Below are 16,535 nucleotides of genomic sequence, written 5' to 3' on the forward strand. Positions count from 1 at the left end.
TTCATAGACAAGAAGAGAAGTTTCACTGAGTGTTACATATGAGAATTAAAAATTTGATTTTGATCAACAGAAACTGTTCTTCTGGGGAAATTGAGACAGCTCGGTCACTAAAGTTCTTCCCACATAAACATGAGGATCTGAGTCCCCAGTAAGGTGACCACACGAAAAAGAGAGCCAAACATGGGAGTGCACATGTGTAACTGAGGTTTAGCTCCCGCCCATAGTTCCCAAATAACGACTCTGAGTCTTAATAGTAATTGCAAACTGTTTGGCTGATGGCTTAGGCTTCTTACTGGCTAGCTCTGCATATACATTGGCCCATTTCTAATAGTTTATATTTGACCACAAGGCTCGTGGATGGTTACCTCACATCTTGCTTCTCTGGTATCTGCTGGCATCTTCTCCATTCTGTTTTTTTTTCCTCCCTGCCTGTCTTCCTGCTTGGATTTCCTGCCTAGCTGTAATCTGCCCTGCCCTAGGCCAAAGAAGCTTTATCAACCAATAAAAACAGCACATATTCACAGCATGCAGAAAGGCATCCCACATCACCCATCTGTAACCCAGAACAGAGCAGATGTCTGGCCAGCCAGAATCCCTGAACTTGAAGGTGTTTTGAGAAACTTCAACACAAAAGCCAAAGTGGATTGCAGCTGGAGGAGCTATCTGCAATCTGCCTCTGGCCTACATACACACACACAGGCACACACACAACCAAGCACTTTCACAAACATGTTCACATGCATGTCCCCCCAAGGATATCATAACCTAGGAGCAGGACACATGCTGCTGAGTCCCAAAAAATTGCCTCCAGACTGTCAGAAATTGACTATTTCTGTCTTTAAAATGTAATTTGCAATGTACAGAAAATATCAGTTTGGCCATTAATTACCTGAAATCTCAGATAGTTTATTTTTCTTCCTTAAAGGAAGAAATCTCACATTTTTATTTTTCTTCCTATTCTTCAAGATAGGCCACAAAGGTCTACAAATATAACCCTTGACATGTCATTTGGGAAATACTAAAATCCAACCAAAACTTTCCCTTAAATTGCAAAACTATCTTGCTATACCATATTGGCCCCTGTTAGACAAAAGACAGACTTTACAAGGGCATTATATAAAAGCCAACTGCTTCTTGAAGTGATTCTTCTCCACTGAGTGTTTCAGAGAGGCGGCTGAGCAGTGGGCTTTACAGAAAACACCCCTACAAGGGAACTTTGGAGAAGGCCACTTCTAATGGAGGCTTTCTTTACCACACTATTTGCAGATTTGAAATGTCCCAAGATTGGTTTTCTTCCTCATTACTGTCAAAAACCTCAGTGGCCTTCTCCTGCTCATTGATCTTTTGCATTTAAAACCCTAATCCCTATTAGCATAATCCTTTTGTTTGCTCAGATATCCAGTTTGGGCTGGGTCTAACAAGTTCTTCTGGAGGGAGGTCTTTTCCCCTGGCCTCTGGCGAGCCACTGCCAAGCTACACAGCCTGTCCTCTCTCTCAAAGCCACCTGCACTACTATCCCAGGGGGAACAAAGATCCAGAATTAGCCCATAATCTGACTCCCTGGGTCTTTCTGGGCCTGGGGAAAGTGATAACTTCAATGCCATAAAACCTAATAGCAAAACCGTGGGACTTGGTGACACATTTGGTTTTAAGAAATTGTTAAAAGTTAGTATCTTTCTCTGATCCTAAACCTGGAGACCCAGGGTCTTCTGGTACAGGGACTTATGTTGAAGATCTCCCTGAAATCAGAGAATGAACTACATACACAGCCTTGCAAAGCAGGATGGGCTGTGAAGAAGTCCCATAGGTTTACTTTGTTTGTTTGTTTGTTTGTTTTGTTTATGCTGCTCTCTGCTGCTTTCTGAGTCTAGACAGGGGCCTTTCAGCAACTGTTAGGGGACTACAGATTCACTCTTGTTTTATTTACTGGCGAATTCCTCCATTCCCAGCTCTGGTTCTTGTAATTAAACCGCTCACAGAGGAGGATTAGGCAGCTGTTGCCCCAGAAACCAGGATTTGGCACGCCCTTCCCTAAATGGCAGCCGCCAAAGGTGCTGAGGGTTTTCTGGACCTGCTGTCTGGAGCCCTGCTCTGCCAGTGCCATCGTCTGCCTCGCAAGTCTATGCACCACTTACATATCTGACATACCTAGGTACAAAGAACCAACTGAGGGGGACATGGTATTTTCCAGAATTCAGGAAATTGAATTATCCACATAGGAAATATCACAGAGTAAACAATCCGACTGCTTTTTTTAATTAAAATATTCTGAAATAAAGATTAGGCTGTCAATGCCTTCTTTTATAGCATGCAGGGGACTTTCTGCAGGGATAAAATCACATGTTCATATGGTTATCATTTTTTCAAGTCCAAATATGTAAGTGCGAGAAAGGGCAGTCCAAATCCTACATAATTCATGGAAGGCATTAAAATCAAGTGTGTTCAATTTGTGCTTCTCTCCGTGAATGACACACAGTGATGGAGAACTGTGAGCCACCTTTCCAACGGGGAGTGCTGTGAATTACCATTGGAAATTAGTTACATGATTCCAGCCCCTCAGCATCAGCCTGTGAAATATTAGCCCCAAGAGGGTAAAGGTTTAAGCATCGTTTGTTGAACTTCCTCCCCCACCCCCAGTGATAACCCTTGTATTAGATCATGTTTATTTTACTTGTAAATCACATCTTACTACAGGGGAGTTCAAAGTTTTAAAATGTTAGTTTTGGGATACAGTATCCAAGCATTTTCTTCTTTGAGCTAGACCTTCCCTGGTTTTTAACATGATATCCATCTCTCCAGAAGAATAACATTGTCTCTATGTAAAGCCTTAAGTCAAACTACAAACTTCTTATGTAATCCGTTTTTTTAATGGGGTGAATTCTTCCCTTCAGCCCTATAAGGCCTTCCTCTCAGCAGCCAAGTGGATAATGACTGAACTTGTCTTGTGAGTACCATCTGCTGTATTCTTTCCCACAAGCACCCTTGTTGCTCTGTTTCTCTGATATGGTGAATGGGGAGATGATGCTCCCTGCTCTCGCTAACCTTCGATCCATTTTACACCTCCAAGTACTGACCTCTGAGAGCACAGCGCTATCTTTTTAAATGTTAGTTACTCACACCCACTCTCTATGCCTCTGTGTCATTGTTGAGCAGACTAACAGCTTATGATCCACAAGCCAAATCTATTTATTGTGGTTACTGTTAAATTTAACATGGATGCCTGGCTGTCTTAATACTGCCTGGGTGGGCTGTGGTCAGGAGAACACACAGCCAAGCTGTCCACTGTTGCTGGGATGTATTGGCTTGGGCGGGAGCCAGGTTTACATGGGCCACAGAAGGGGCTAGGGGCTCTACTCTAGGTATGGGTTAATAAGTTAACCTTATCAAATTGTGGTCCTCTTTTGAGAATGCTGGATGACTTTATGACTTAAGTCAGACTTGAATTGCGACAGAGAGGAAAACTCTGGCTTACAGACGAGGTAATGGACACTTTGCAGCATAGGGTAGCCCATGAATAGTATGTTGACCAGACTGAGCAATTTATATCAAACTGTCACTCTTCCTCTCTCCCAGCCAGGATTTAGTGCTGTAGGTTTAAGGCAAATCCCTTGCCATCTGGCAAATTGACATTGTCTTTTTTTTTTACTTTAATGCAATCTATATTAATTCAACAATGTTTATAAGGCAAACAAGTGTTCTGTATATAGAAGAGATGGAAGATGCATTAAGGCTACTGGTAGGATTTTGATGGAGAGGTAGTTGTTAGGGATAGTAGCCTTGAGTATGATAAGAAAATGAAAATTACTTGCCAGCAGTACATTGTATGCTTAATAAATAAATAAATCTTTAAAAAAAAGAAAATGAAAATTATTATTTTTTGATCTGTCACCATTCATTTAGGTGATTTATGCTGTCTTTGAATCCTTAACTATAAATTGAGATATTTGGATTTTTCTGAAGTTGGGTTATAGCATAATTTCATTAAAAGTTTGACCTGCTCTTTGCCCCCATGCATGGGTATAAACACATTTGCTGAACCCATCCTGTATTACTGCAGACCGTGGTTCTGACCCAGAAGAATATTCTATTTTTAAGTTCTAAAATAAGGCAAAGGGTCCTTTAGAAATTGTCTATTTATTATAGAATAAAATCAGGTGTTATTATGAGTAAATTACCAGAGGCTGACTTCTGATCAAACAGCAGACATTTCTCAACTAAAAATTCTTCTCAACTAGGAGACCACAATCTCAGGGCTATGCTGCCACTGATGGTAAAATAGCTTTTTCAAAGTGAGCCGAAACCCAGTGGTAATTCAATGGGAACTCAGTCAGCCACAGCAGTGTTTCCAAAGTGCAGGGTTATTCTGTCAAATGGAATGGGGGCAGCACCAAATGACATATAGTCGTGCTGTTGGAGCTGGGGCTTAGATGACGTATAACTCTGGGCTTCCATTGTTTAGGTTCCTGGTGGAATTTAACCTGTGCAGTTGGTGGCACTCAGATGTGACAGCCAAAGGTAGGTTTCTGTTTCTTAGTGTGAGTGATAAACTCTGGGCACTGATACTTTTTTATCAGAGATCCACTGGCTTGTGTTAAAACACACAGAACATTGTGACAGTCTTTCAGCTCTGTCGGCAGGAAGCCACCTTGCTGAAGCCTATGCCATGCAGTCTGACAGAATTCTACAGATTCTTTCCACCCGTGTTCACTTTGACCTGCTTCCCCAACAAAAGTGGAAAAGCATACTTCGGAAGGGTCTGAAATTGTCAGGAAGCTAATAGGCAACATGAAAAGCTGAGCGAAGCAGACAAGTCATCCATGTTCTGACTGGCTGAATGGATGAACACGCTAGTTGTGTCTGAGCAGCTGCAGAAACCTGAGTTGATATTTTGAGTGATAGTAAGTGGACATTCTCAAAGACCCACGTCAGGTCTATAGTATGGTTTAATTCAGGCTTCAAGTCTTACATTTGGCAAACCAGTTGATCTTACCAAGTCCTAATTTCCCCACCATAAGAACAGTGGGAAGAATATTTATTTCTCTGTGTGTGTGTGTGTTGTATGTGTGTTGTGTCTGTGTGCAATAAGAAAGATAAATCATGTTACCTGATGATCAGAGTAAATGAACTTAAGATGCTACTGTAACTAATCTCGGATGATGAAGATGACAGTGTTGACATTGGCGGTGATGATGTTTGCCTTCAAAGCCGTCTCCCCCAGGCCTTCTCACCCAAGGCAAGTTCTCAGATACTCTCTGATTTTGTTTTTTTTATTTGGCTTTTGTGTGTGTGTGTGCATGTGTGTGTGTGTTCTTTGTTTTTTGAATTCTTTAAATGTGGATGTTAAAGACTTTTGGTAGGCTACAAGCATGAATTTTATTTCCAACTTTTTGTTTTCATCTTAATGGTAAGATCATAAAGTGGTACAACTTAGGTGTTGGATATTTGCCTTGCGTTCCATGCCTTAGGAGCCCTCTGTGGGTTTTCTGAATCCCCAAACACTTCCTTCTGCTTCCCCCTCGGTCCTTTAACACTCAATCCCTGCCCTTCTCTACCATGGTTACCTTTCTTTGCTTCTCTTACATGGCACTTGGTTTCCTTGGTGATCTAACTGTCTATTTATTCCCCTCAGCGTGCAACTGAGGCTGAGGGCACAGCAAAGACTTTGCTTATTAAATACCCTATTGGGTCATTCTTGTGCCAGGCATGATTCCATCCGGGCCACTGGGTGAGCACTAGCTTTGAATTGTAGCATGCATTCATTATCCTAGTCTCAACACTGAACATGAGGCTGTAACTGAGACTGTTAGGAAGGCTTTCCATACCTGACAGGGCACTCACAATACCAAGCCATGGTGGCTTGTTCAATGTCCCTAAGGAGGTCATTTTAGGATTCTAATTCACCCACAGAAAGGTTATTATTCCGGCACTGCAAAAGTTTGGATGAGATTTGTAAAATATTGGTATGCTTATGTAGCCAGATGCAAGACCCGCAAGCTAATCAGGAAGCAGAGACAAGAGAATTGTTTTGAGTTTAGGAAGTAAAAGCTAGCCTAAGTCACATAGCAAGATCTATACCCTTCCCCCCCCAAAAAAAATCATAAAAATATGTAAAATGATAAACAAAACTCCAGACCTAAGATTTGTAGTCCAGTAGTGGGGGGGGGGTGTGTGTGGCTGTGGCGTTAATATGCTCAGAAATCAGCATGAAGAATGGGAAGTTAGTAGATAGGGAACAAACCATGACTCAGGGTAGCAGGCAAAAAAGATTATTATAGCCCCTAAACCTGTGGCCTGTGGTCTAAATTTGTTTTTGTTGATATTATATACATTTTACAAAAGAAAGGTGAGGTGGGGCCGAATAAATCAGTAGATTTGGAGGGCTTGAGGTGCAGCTTGGCTAAGACCATCCTTCTATAGCATCAATAGCTGAGAACAAAGACTGGCTCCCCCTAGAGGAGGCTGTGATGGCTCTGAAGGCTTGTCTAGCCCGAAAGTCAGACCCTGTCTCTGCAGGAAGTTCTGGGAGTCTCTGTGATGGCTCTGAAGGCTTGTCTAGCCCGAAAGTCAGACCCTGTCTCTGCAGGAAGTTCTGGGAGTCTCTGGTTTCCTTGATGGTTAGGAAAGGTTGGTCAGGTGCAGTACAGGCTTGAAGTGGGCACTGGTGCGCATGGGCAGGAATCCAGTGCGAAGTGAGTATTCCTGCTTTTTAAGGGTGCTTCACTCTTAGGAGTGAGATTTGTACTGAGAGGTGGTGGGCTAGTCATGTTTGGCACTTCATGTTTGCATGTTTGGTGCCTAATTTCTTCGCATTCCCCCTCACAGATGAGCAGGGAACTCTTTTTATTGATTGATTGATTGATTTTGGTTATTTCTTTGTATAGCTGAGAATGATCCTGACCTTTTGATCCTCCTGCTTCTATCTCTCCAATGCTGGCATGTTGCTTTCTTTACACACTGTGGAGGACTAGATCTTCCTGAATGCCAGATAGATGCACTCCCCACTGAACCATATCCTCAGTCCCCAAGAAAGACCTTCTTCGTGTCAGTTTCTACACCCAGAGACCCCCCAATTCTCACCTTGACCTCTCATCTCAAAAGCCACCCTCACTTTTGTTTCCAAAGGTTTAACAATTTTTTTGAGAGCCCATCACTGAAGTCTTTGCTGAGAGAACAGTATCATTTAACTGAGGGACAGTTCTGTCTTCCACCAGTCCCTGCTCTCTCAGGAGGCGTTTCTGATGTCACAGTTTGCTACTGGCATCTAGTGGGTAGATGCCAGGATGCTGCTATTCCTTAAGGACAGCCCTACAACAAAGCAGCAGCTGATTCAGAAAATCAACATCGAGAAGCTCTGGTCTTGATGGAAGGACACCAGTCAGGGCAGAGTGATTAATAAAGACATGGTTACTGCCTGGACTCCATAGATACTCTAGAAGGTTCCCACTCCGAGTTCTACATCCCTATTCCTCCACAACTGTCCCAACACAGGTCAAAATGGTGATGTGATATTTTAGTTCTCAGTGTTCTGTCGTGAGAATTTTCCTACCTCTGTTAATTAAGATAATGTCAAAATGTCCATTTATTCTAGACCAGTAGTTCTCAACCTTCCTAATGCTGTGACTCCTTAACACAGCTCCTCGTATTGTGCTGACCCCAACCATAAAATTATTCCATTGCTACATCATATGCAGGACCTCTGATATGTGACCCCCCCCCAAGGGGATCATGACCCACAAGTTGAGAACCCCTGCTCTAGACTGTGACACCTTCATCCCACAGATTATTAGAAGATTATTAGAAGACATTGACATTGAAACTTTGGTATGCTGACACAGAATATTCCAGCATTTCAGAGTGCTCGGAAATCCTTCCAGATCCCCTTCTAGTCTCCCCTCCACTGCAGCTGGGAGGTAGTCCCTGGAAGTACTTATCACCAGATTTCTCCAAGGACCCATTCAGGCAGACAGGGAGGATGATAGAAGCATTGGAGGGAGCACGCACACACACAGACCTAACAAGACCTTCTACCTGCATGAAAGTCCCAGCTGCCTTCCTTCATGGTATAGAGCTGGATCCCACATCTGAGCTGTCTCACTAGGACCCACGGCCATCTATTCTACTGTGTGTGGTGTGTGTGTGGGGGGGGAGATATGATTTTTGCCGTGCTGTAAATGAAGACACTGGAACAGAGGAGGTGTGTGGATTCATCCATGGGGTGCCGTGACTAGAACTCTGTGTTAAAAGTCTGTGTAAATCCTGGATTCAGCGTTGGGAAGGAATGGTCTCGGCACCATCTCGACTTGCAATTCATTCTAAATTTACTATTCTCTCGCTAGATAAAGACCCCGAGCTGAGACATACATCTTTGTTTTAGCTAGAAATAGAATCCGTAATTATACTGTTTATCTGCCTCATTTCCTTGATGAAGGGACTGTGGAAACCCACTTCTGCTTGATTACCACAAAGGTCTCATTTGGGTGAAGTTTCACAAAGACAATGGAGCTTGCTGGCACCCAGTTATGAATGGGGCTGCATTCACGGAGACAAAAGGAGAGAGAGGCTTTTCAAATGGCAAATCTATCCATTCCCAATTGCCTGCACGTAATTACGGTGAACCCAAGTCAGTTATTCTCATTAGGGACATTTGTTGCTAAGGGGAAATTCAAGCAATCTGATTGTGTAGATGTCCTATTGAATGCTTTTTGGGGAGCGAGTGGAAGGTCATGGTGACATCAGCTTCAGGTACCCATGCAACTAGAGTGAGAGGCAGATTAGAGTTATTATTAGCAAGTGTGGCTCCCAGGTGGGACTGTCCAGGGGCACAACTGGTCCCTGTCACTCCCCGCCATGTGGCTTTGAACAGGCATCTTAATTTCACAGAGTTTTTGTTGCTTCATCCACCAAATTATGTAGTAGCAGCGCCTTGCTTGATTGTGTGGTGATGAAGGCTCTATTCAGAGACGCCCAGTGACTCCTGCCCCGAAGCACCTCCTGAGTGGGAATTGCTGAAAGGCTCTAGTTTTTTGCACTTAAGTTGATGGTGATGGCATAAGGGGTGTCACTCAGTGTAGAACGCTTGCCTAGTCTAGGTGATGCCCTGGATTCCACCCCCAGCACAATACGTAAGATTATGACAAACTGCTCTATTCAGCCCTCGGTGCAGCTTGTTTCCAGCTTCAGAGCCACAGCTGTCCCTTCAAGGAGAAGAAAGAACCAACCTCGGCTAGCAGCAGCATTTTTTAGTGCCTCCAGCTTAGCTAGATCCCAAATTCTGAGCACCGGGACTTAAAGCAGAACTCACTAATAGATCGCTGGCAGTCTCAGTTACTGGTTTGAAATCCCTAAGATAAGCAGCAGTGGCTGGCAAACCTGGATGGTGTTTTCCATAGTGCTCTAGACAAAGAAAGGCCCAGGCTAGGTAGAGCAAGTGTGGCTATGGCTTCCTGGGATAATTTGTATGTCTCTCTAAAGCACACGGCTAGTCAACATCATGCCACAAACAGTGTTTATCCTACATCAGCATGCGCACCCTGCAATTGTCAAAGCAGAAAGAACTTCATCTCCAGTAAGGATCAGGGCCAAATGAGCTTCGCCATGGACATTTTGAACCCATTCCATCATAATAGAGCCCAGACAATTAGAATTAGAGATGCCGAAATTGTTGGGCTTATTTAAATCATGTGTGTGCGCCACCGCCCCCAGCCCGCATGGAAGACCTCTAGCTTCCTTTCATTGGCCCGACTTGACAAAGCTGGAAAGTCAATGTTGGCTCTGCCATCTACTTCCTGGGGAAATTTGAACAATTCTTTCCCCCTTTTCTTACTTCCACCTCCTCCACCTAACAGAGCCTTCTTTAATAGTGAAGCACTTCGTCTTCACTTCTTTAAAACAAAAAGAACTTCCTACTTTATTTTTAAATCTTGTCATATCTTGTTGTGAAATGGATGTGTATCAAGTGGAAGAGCGTCCGGCACACAGCATTTCTTTAGTGAACATTGTTTGCCGGCAGGTGTTTATCTGCCATTTGCATGTGTGTGTCACACTCACTTATAACCTACACTACTGTGTATTTAATCCATATTTTGTTTAGAAATGAGCTTTTTGAAATTCGGATCCTGAAAATGTAAAGAGGAAGCTGCCTAAGTTGGACATAAGAATCATTTGAGGAACAGAGAAAAATCAACTGGGAAAATAAGAAATTGTGTTGCCAAACTGTTGCCAGATAGCCCCCTCCCCCAGCTAAGAGTCAACAAAGGAAGGAAGGAAAGGAAAGGTGAACACAATACATCCACCCCGTCCCCACCCCAGAGTAGCAAGCAAAGCAACTTCCTCTCTTCTGCACCAAGGAAGAAACCAGGTGCTCTGTGAGCTCTACCATGGGCATGGATCAGGGCACATCTCCTCACCTCCCACCTCAGGGACAAGCAGTTTGTCACAAGGGGCTAAACTTCTTCCATTTTCATTATCTGCTATATTTGCTTGGAAAAAAAAACCACAACACTCTCCAAGGCTCTGGAGAGATGGTTTTGTGTGTGTGTGTGTGTATGTGTGTGTGTGTGTGGTCACCAGTGACATTCGCATGCTCTTAAGATCAGCAACTGGTCAGTGAGGTCACATGTTCTAATTTTCTAGCTAAAAATAAATAAATAAAAATAAAAAATAAAAAGCGGAACTATTTTGTTTTAAAGTAAAAAAGTAAATATGCCAGTGTCCTATGATTTGAAGCAGTTTCCTTGAAATAAGGAAACCTCAGGGGGAAAACATATATGATCGAAACAGTTGTGTTAGAATGTAACAGCATAGGGTGCAGCTTACTGGTGACCAATAATTATCCAACTGTGAGAGCAGCTAGGCATTTTACAGTGCTGTTTCCATACACCCGCCTAGATCCCACAGCATCCCAGGAAGGCAATTCACCATGGTTCTGTCATCCATCCACCCATGTCTAACCCAACATGTTGTATTCTGCATGTCACGTTTTGGAATTACAAATGTAAATTTTATACACAAGCTTGATCCCACACATACACCACCAAAACCAAACCAAAACAAAAACCTGTGATTAGGGTCTTTGGGAATATATGGAACTGGGAAACTCCAGGTACTCAATGGTGAAGCTGTAAATGAGTAGAACTACCTGAGTACCTGATCAATGCGGAATACCTGATCAATGCGGAGTACCTGATCTATGCGGAGTACCTGAGCTATGCGGAGTACCCGAGCTATGCGGAGTACCTGAGCTATGCGGAGTACCTGAGCCACCAGCGTCCCCACTGTAGATGAGAATGCTGAGAACAAGTTAGAAGTAGCAGAGGAAAATTTGTTTTCCAAATTTCTCTCTTGTAGAAGCTTTTGCCCTTAAGTGTGAGCTGTGGTATGTGTCATCATTGGCATTGTTTAATGCTACAAACCAAGAATGCGTTTTGTTATAATTAATCCAATCCTTAGCGCTATCTCCCAAGCACTGTACTCTGTACTCCTCAGTGCTCACTTCACCCATCGATCTCTGAAAACAGAACTTGATACAAATAAGAAAACTGGGACTTACAAACATGGGTCCCGCCCACTGGGTGTGAGTTAGCTGTCACTCATTTCTACGCCCACGTTATTTAGTTATTTGTCTTATCGAATGAGAAACTTCAGAATCACAGAATTTGGAGTGTGCTAAACTTCAAAGAATTTATGTCTTTTACTATTTTGTATTTCAATTTCCTTTCAATAATAGCATGGTGCCATTGTATCATGACATTTATCTTGCCCTCAATAATATGGCAATATGGTAGAGCTGACATTTTTCGGTGTGTGTTCAGATTCCCAGATGTGTTGGTGTTAAGTCACTGCGAGTCTGAGGTCAGAGACCCCGTGGTTGATGCTGACCCAGAAAGAATTCTTGTGATGCATAAATGATAGTCGATCAAGCCAACACAACTGCTTTAGGAATTATAGCTTACAGAGTTGCTTGGCAGATGAAATCACTGGGCTAATTAGAAAATAATGCATTGTGCTGTGCCTAGAAAAATCACAGAGCTTCCGAAGTAGAACTGCATTTGAGCTGTTCTGGGTTGCCAGGCACGGCATTGAGCCTGAACACCGAGCTTTCATTTTTTTTTTTCCTCCCCTTTCTCCCACAGCACAGAAACTGAAACAGACCCTGGAGCCTTGTGATACTGAATACCCTGCCTTTGTTTCCGAACGCACCATCAAGGAGACCACAGGGAACATTGCTTGCGAAGACTGCTCCAAGTAAGCCACCCCAGCCCCCCACAGCCCTACTGTACACACCTTTCTGTTGCACGTGGAGCTTTCCCCGTGGGCCCATAGACTGGAGCACACATGCATGTACACTGGAGGCAAGGAAACATGGCTACCCTCTGGTACGAGAATATAATTCTGTCAGCTGGGAAGAAACAGGTCTCAGGTTTTGAAAGATAGAAGAGTTTATTCAGTTTGTTGGCGCTTTCCCAGCTGACAGTCCTCAACTTCAGCAAATGTCCTGAGCTGTGTTTAGCCAGGACAGTGCGCCCTCACGTATAGCTGAATCCCACCTACCAGGCATGTCTTCTCTGTGTTCTGATGTTGAACATTTTTGATCTGAAAATGTACATAATTTAATAGTTTTATTGGTCATTTAGAGTCTCTTGTCTTTGCTCCTCTTGGGCACGTGCCTCCTGGATAATCGGATCCGTTCTTAATGATTTAGGTACTGTGCGTTTCAAAGACTAGGTTGTTAGTAGCTACAGACAATCTCTATGTGCCATCCTGTCCTTTGGTCTTTTCACTATGGATGGATGACCCTTGGTGAATATACGTTTTCTTTTGCCTTTATTTTAATACAGTTTGTTTTGTTTTTTTCTGGTTTATGCATCGCGTGCCACTCTTACTGGAGTCTTTGCCTCTCCTAATATAGCGATGCTTCATTTTCACTCTGAGCACATGAGTGAGTGTGGTTTGCATTTAGAGCTTTAACCCCTTGCAGCTTGGATGTGCCACCCAGCACAAATGCAGTTCTGACTAGTCCCTTGTCATATGTAAGTATAAATCTGTACCGAGTTTTCAATGTGTGGGTGGAGGGGCACACCAACAGATTGTTCTATGTATTTTATATCTAATAGTTCTTAGGTGGATTCCCTGGGCTTTTTGCATAGAAAGTGATATTATTTCCGAAAAGTGTCTGACATCCGTCCTAATTATTGTTTCATGATTTGTGACACTAGATACTATTGATAAGACGTTTCTATTAATCATGTTTAATAATATCATGTTAAATATGAATTTGTTAGATTTTTATTATAGAAGGTAAATAATGTGAAATTTTCATATTAGCCATTTTTCCACACCATGTTTTAGTTATGTTTAAAGGAATGATGGTGTAAATATTCCCTGCTATAAAGAATGATTCTAGACTATGCTGATATCCCTCAGTAAATGCCATAATATCTTTGAAGAATAGAAAAATTTCTGAACTTCAAATTTATATTACTTAAAAAATCTTTGATGGTTTCATACATGTGTGTAATGCATTCTGGTAACATCCATCTCCCTCCCCCCTCTTACCCCCTCTTATCTGCCTTCTGCCCCCATCATCATACCTTGAACATGGTAAATATATATATATACATATATATATATGTATATATATATATGTATACAGTGCAGGAACATGTGAATACCATTGTTACCACTGCTGTTTAGAATTACTGTTGGTTAAATATTTCCTAGATTAAAGAAAACATCAAGAGTTTCTTTTGCTATCATTTGATACCTGAATGGATGCTGAATTTTATTTATATTTTTTGGTTGCTTGTTTGCTTGGTTGGTTTTTTGAGACAGGGTTTCTCTGTGTAGCCCTGGCTGTCCTGGAACTCACCTTGGAGACCAGGCTGGCCTTGAACTCACAGAACTCTCCCTGCTTCTTCCTCCTGAGTGCTGGGATTAAAGGTGTGTGCCATCACCACAAGGCACTGAATTTTATTTAAACATTTTATACTATTAAAGTAATTTATTCCTATGTTGTTTTTGCTGATTTCTGTAATTTTTCATCATGAAATGTGCATATTTCAAAATTTATATATATATATATATATTTCAGGCACATGGATGTGTGTATAATCATGTGTTCATGTGATGTTTTGCCTGATGATGCTCACCTTATGCTATAGTTGACCCATAAGATATATTGCCTGGTGACCTCATAGCATCCTCGTTTGCTTGTGCTTGATGATATTTAGACAGTGATGGCATCATCAAAGGACACATACATCCCTTACACAGTTCTTCAGAAAGTACAGGGTTCTGTGTACGAAGGTGGGTGGCTTTGCCTCTCATAGCAGAAATCTTAGTTATAGTGAAAATTAGACCCGCTTTCTCCAAATAAAAAAGCCATTGTCATTCACCTACCACAAAAAAAAATAAAAATAAAAAGCAAAAACATATTGCTAAATTCATTAGACTTTTTTGGCAAATATTGTGCTCAAAAGCGAAAGTGGCTAGACTTTTCGTTCCTGTGATATTATTTGACTTTCCTGTTAAGTTGCTTGCCACAAAATTACATAGTGGATTTTCCCGTTTTCTACTATGTGTGACATTCTTATAAAACAGATTACGTATTTCTCCTGAATTTCACAGAAATTCACAAAGCTCCCAGTGGCAGATGGGAAGTGCAGGGTGAGCATCGACAGTTATTTAGTAGACAGATCTCTCCGGATTTCCTATTTCTCTTTTCTAATTTTTTTCATTTTAATATTTTTTAATTTAGCGTGTAGAATTATGGGTTTCATTATGCCATTTTCATACATACATATCCTTTTCATTTCATCCTTTTTATTTTTAACTAAGTTATTATAATTCTTTTAACATTGTGTGTTTCATCTCATTTTTAAGTTTATTGAATTTATTTATAAATGGTGTTTGATTTAAAATGCTAACACATTTGCTACCTTTGTCTCTTTTCTTTTACGTTTTTTTTAAAAATGTTATCTAGTCTGTTGAAGACCACGCGTATATGTGGGCTTCCACATGATGTTTTAATATATATTGTATAGTTATTCAAATGAAGGTGAGCATGTCTCCTCAGGTATTTATCAGTTCATAATGTTAAAAATATTCACATTTCTCTCTTCTGGCTTTTTAAAAATGTTCAGTGCACTGTCCCTTTTTAACCTGTGGATTTTTAGTTCTTTCTCTCCCTCCGACCTCTCTGTTTCTGCCTCTTTCTGCATCCCGTTATCTCAACCTCTCTCACTCTCTACTGTCGGGGGTGTGCTTGCTTCATCCTCCCTCTGTGCTTTGCATTTCCTCTGTTTTTAATCTTGGAATGTCTAGTGTTTAGTGCTCGGCTCTTCTGAGTGTGCTCTATATCTCTCTCCATTCCACAGCGCGTCTTTAGCTACTTAATATCCAGGTTTGAAATATCAACTACAAAGCTTTTCTAACTCGAAGCCATTTGTAGCTGTACATTTTTTTTTTTTAAAAAAAATGATGGTTGAAGTTTCTTAGTTAATGGGTTTTGAGTCTCTTTTTGTTTATTGTTGAAATCTTTTTAAATGGTTTTGAAACCCACATTGCATGCTTTTTGGTATATGGATGAAGTTGGTTTGCTCTGTAATATTTATTCATGCGTTTTGAAACCAAGTTGCACTTTGAAATAGCTTTGGTGAGAGATCCATATTTATTCATTGGACCAAATTAATCAATGTATTTAAAACCTTACTCATTTTTTTTTCTTTTGCTTATATGGGTTTCTATTACAGATGTCATACAATCTCATCCAGGGTTAGGGGGTTTTCAGTTCCTTCCTATCGTTCAGTTCATGTTACAATGTAGATTTTGAAGTTACGTTACCATGAAAATCCCTGTGTGGGTCAGTTTTGCTTCCTGGCCAGTCATTCTTTTTCCCCCTAAGTAAGAACCGTCTTTATCCATAAAGTACCTCATACCTTGACATCTGCGTGGCTTGCTTACCACATAGGTGAAGCTGCTCATTTTGGGAGTGTTGTATATTTAAATACACGACTCGGTCTCTTTTCAATTGCATTGCTGTTCTTTCTTACATTGAGATTTTGCTCTGTAACTAGCTGGACTTGAAGTTTTCATTGCCTCTATCATCTACCAGATTGATTCCTTGAAGATGTATTTGTGTGTGCTTCTGGTGCTTTTCTTTCCCAGGCTTTGTCTTTATCTCTTTACTCTCTTAGATTTCCCTATTTTCTGTACACCTGTTTCTCCTTCCGAGAGCGCAGGTGTGTCTTCTGTCTTTGCAGTGACCACCTTTGCTCTGTGGACATGTTTCCGCTGGCTAGAACCTCTCCCTTTCTCATCAACAAACGAAAATGTCTGTGCCTTCTAACAGGCTTACCTCCTAGCTCATATGTGTAGTTCCCACACTCTGTATTTTTAACCTAGTTGCTTTCTCATTCCTCTTACCATTGAATGTAGTTTATTGCTGGTTACCTCTGCTACCATGTTTCTTTTGTCGCTGTTGTTTTGCAGTGTTATTTTTGGTTTGTTTCTGTAGGAATGGTGTAGGAGCGACACAT

The 16,535-nt window shown here is 41.5% G+C and overlaps 1 protein-coding gene across 2 annotated transcripts in view; it reads left to right on the forward strand.

Annotated features, from left to right (window-relative positions):
* Window positions 1–16,535, forward strand: part of Cacna2d3 (calcium voltage-gated channel auxiliary subunit alpha2delta 3) — an 833,716-nt gene that overhangs the window by 774,230 nt on the left and 42,951 nt on the right. For both annotated transcript variants that reach the window (XM_005348768.3, XM_005348769.3), the window contains 3 exons: window positions 2,892–2,944; window positions 4,460–4,515; window positions 12,132–12,243. In XM_005348768.3, the coding sequence (XP_005348825.1) occupies window positions 2,892–2,944; window positions 4,460–4,515; window positions 12,132–12,243 (221 nt within the window). The remainder of the gene's footprint in view (window positions 1–2,891; window positions 2,945–4,459; window positions 4,516–12,131; window positions 12,244–16,535) is intronic.

Source organism: Microtus ochrogaster, chromosome 6 (assembly GCF_000317375.1).
Source record: "Microtus ochrogaster isolate Prairie Vole_2 chromosome 6, MicOch1.0, whole genome shotgun sequence".
NCBI classification, from domain to species: Eukaryota; Metazoa; Chordata; class Mammalia; order Rodentia; family Cricetidae; genus Microtus; species Microtus ochrogaster.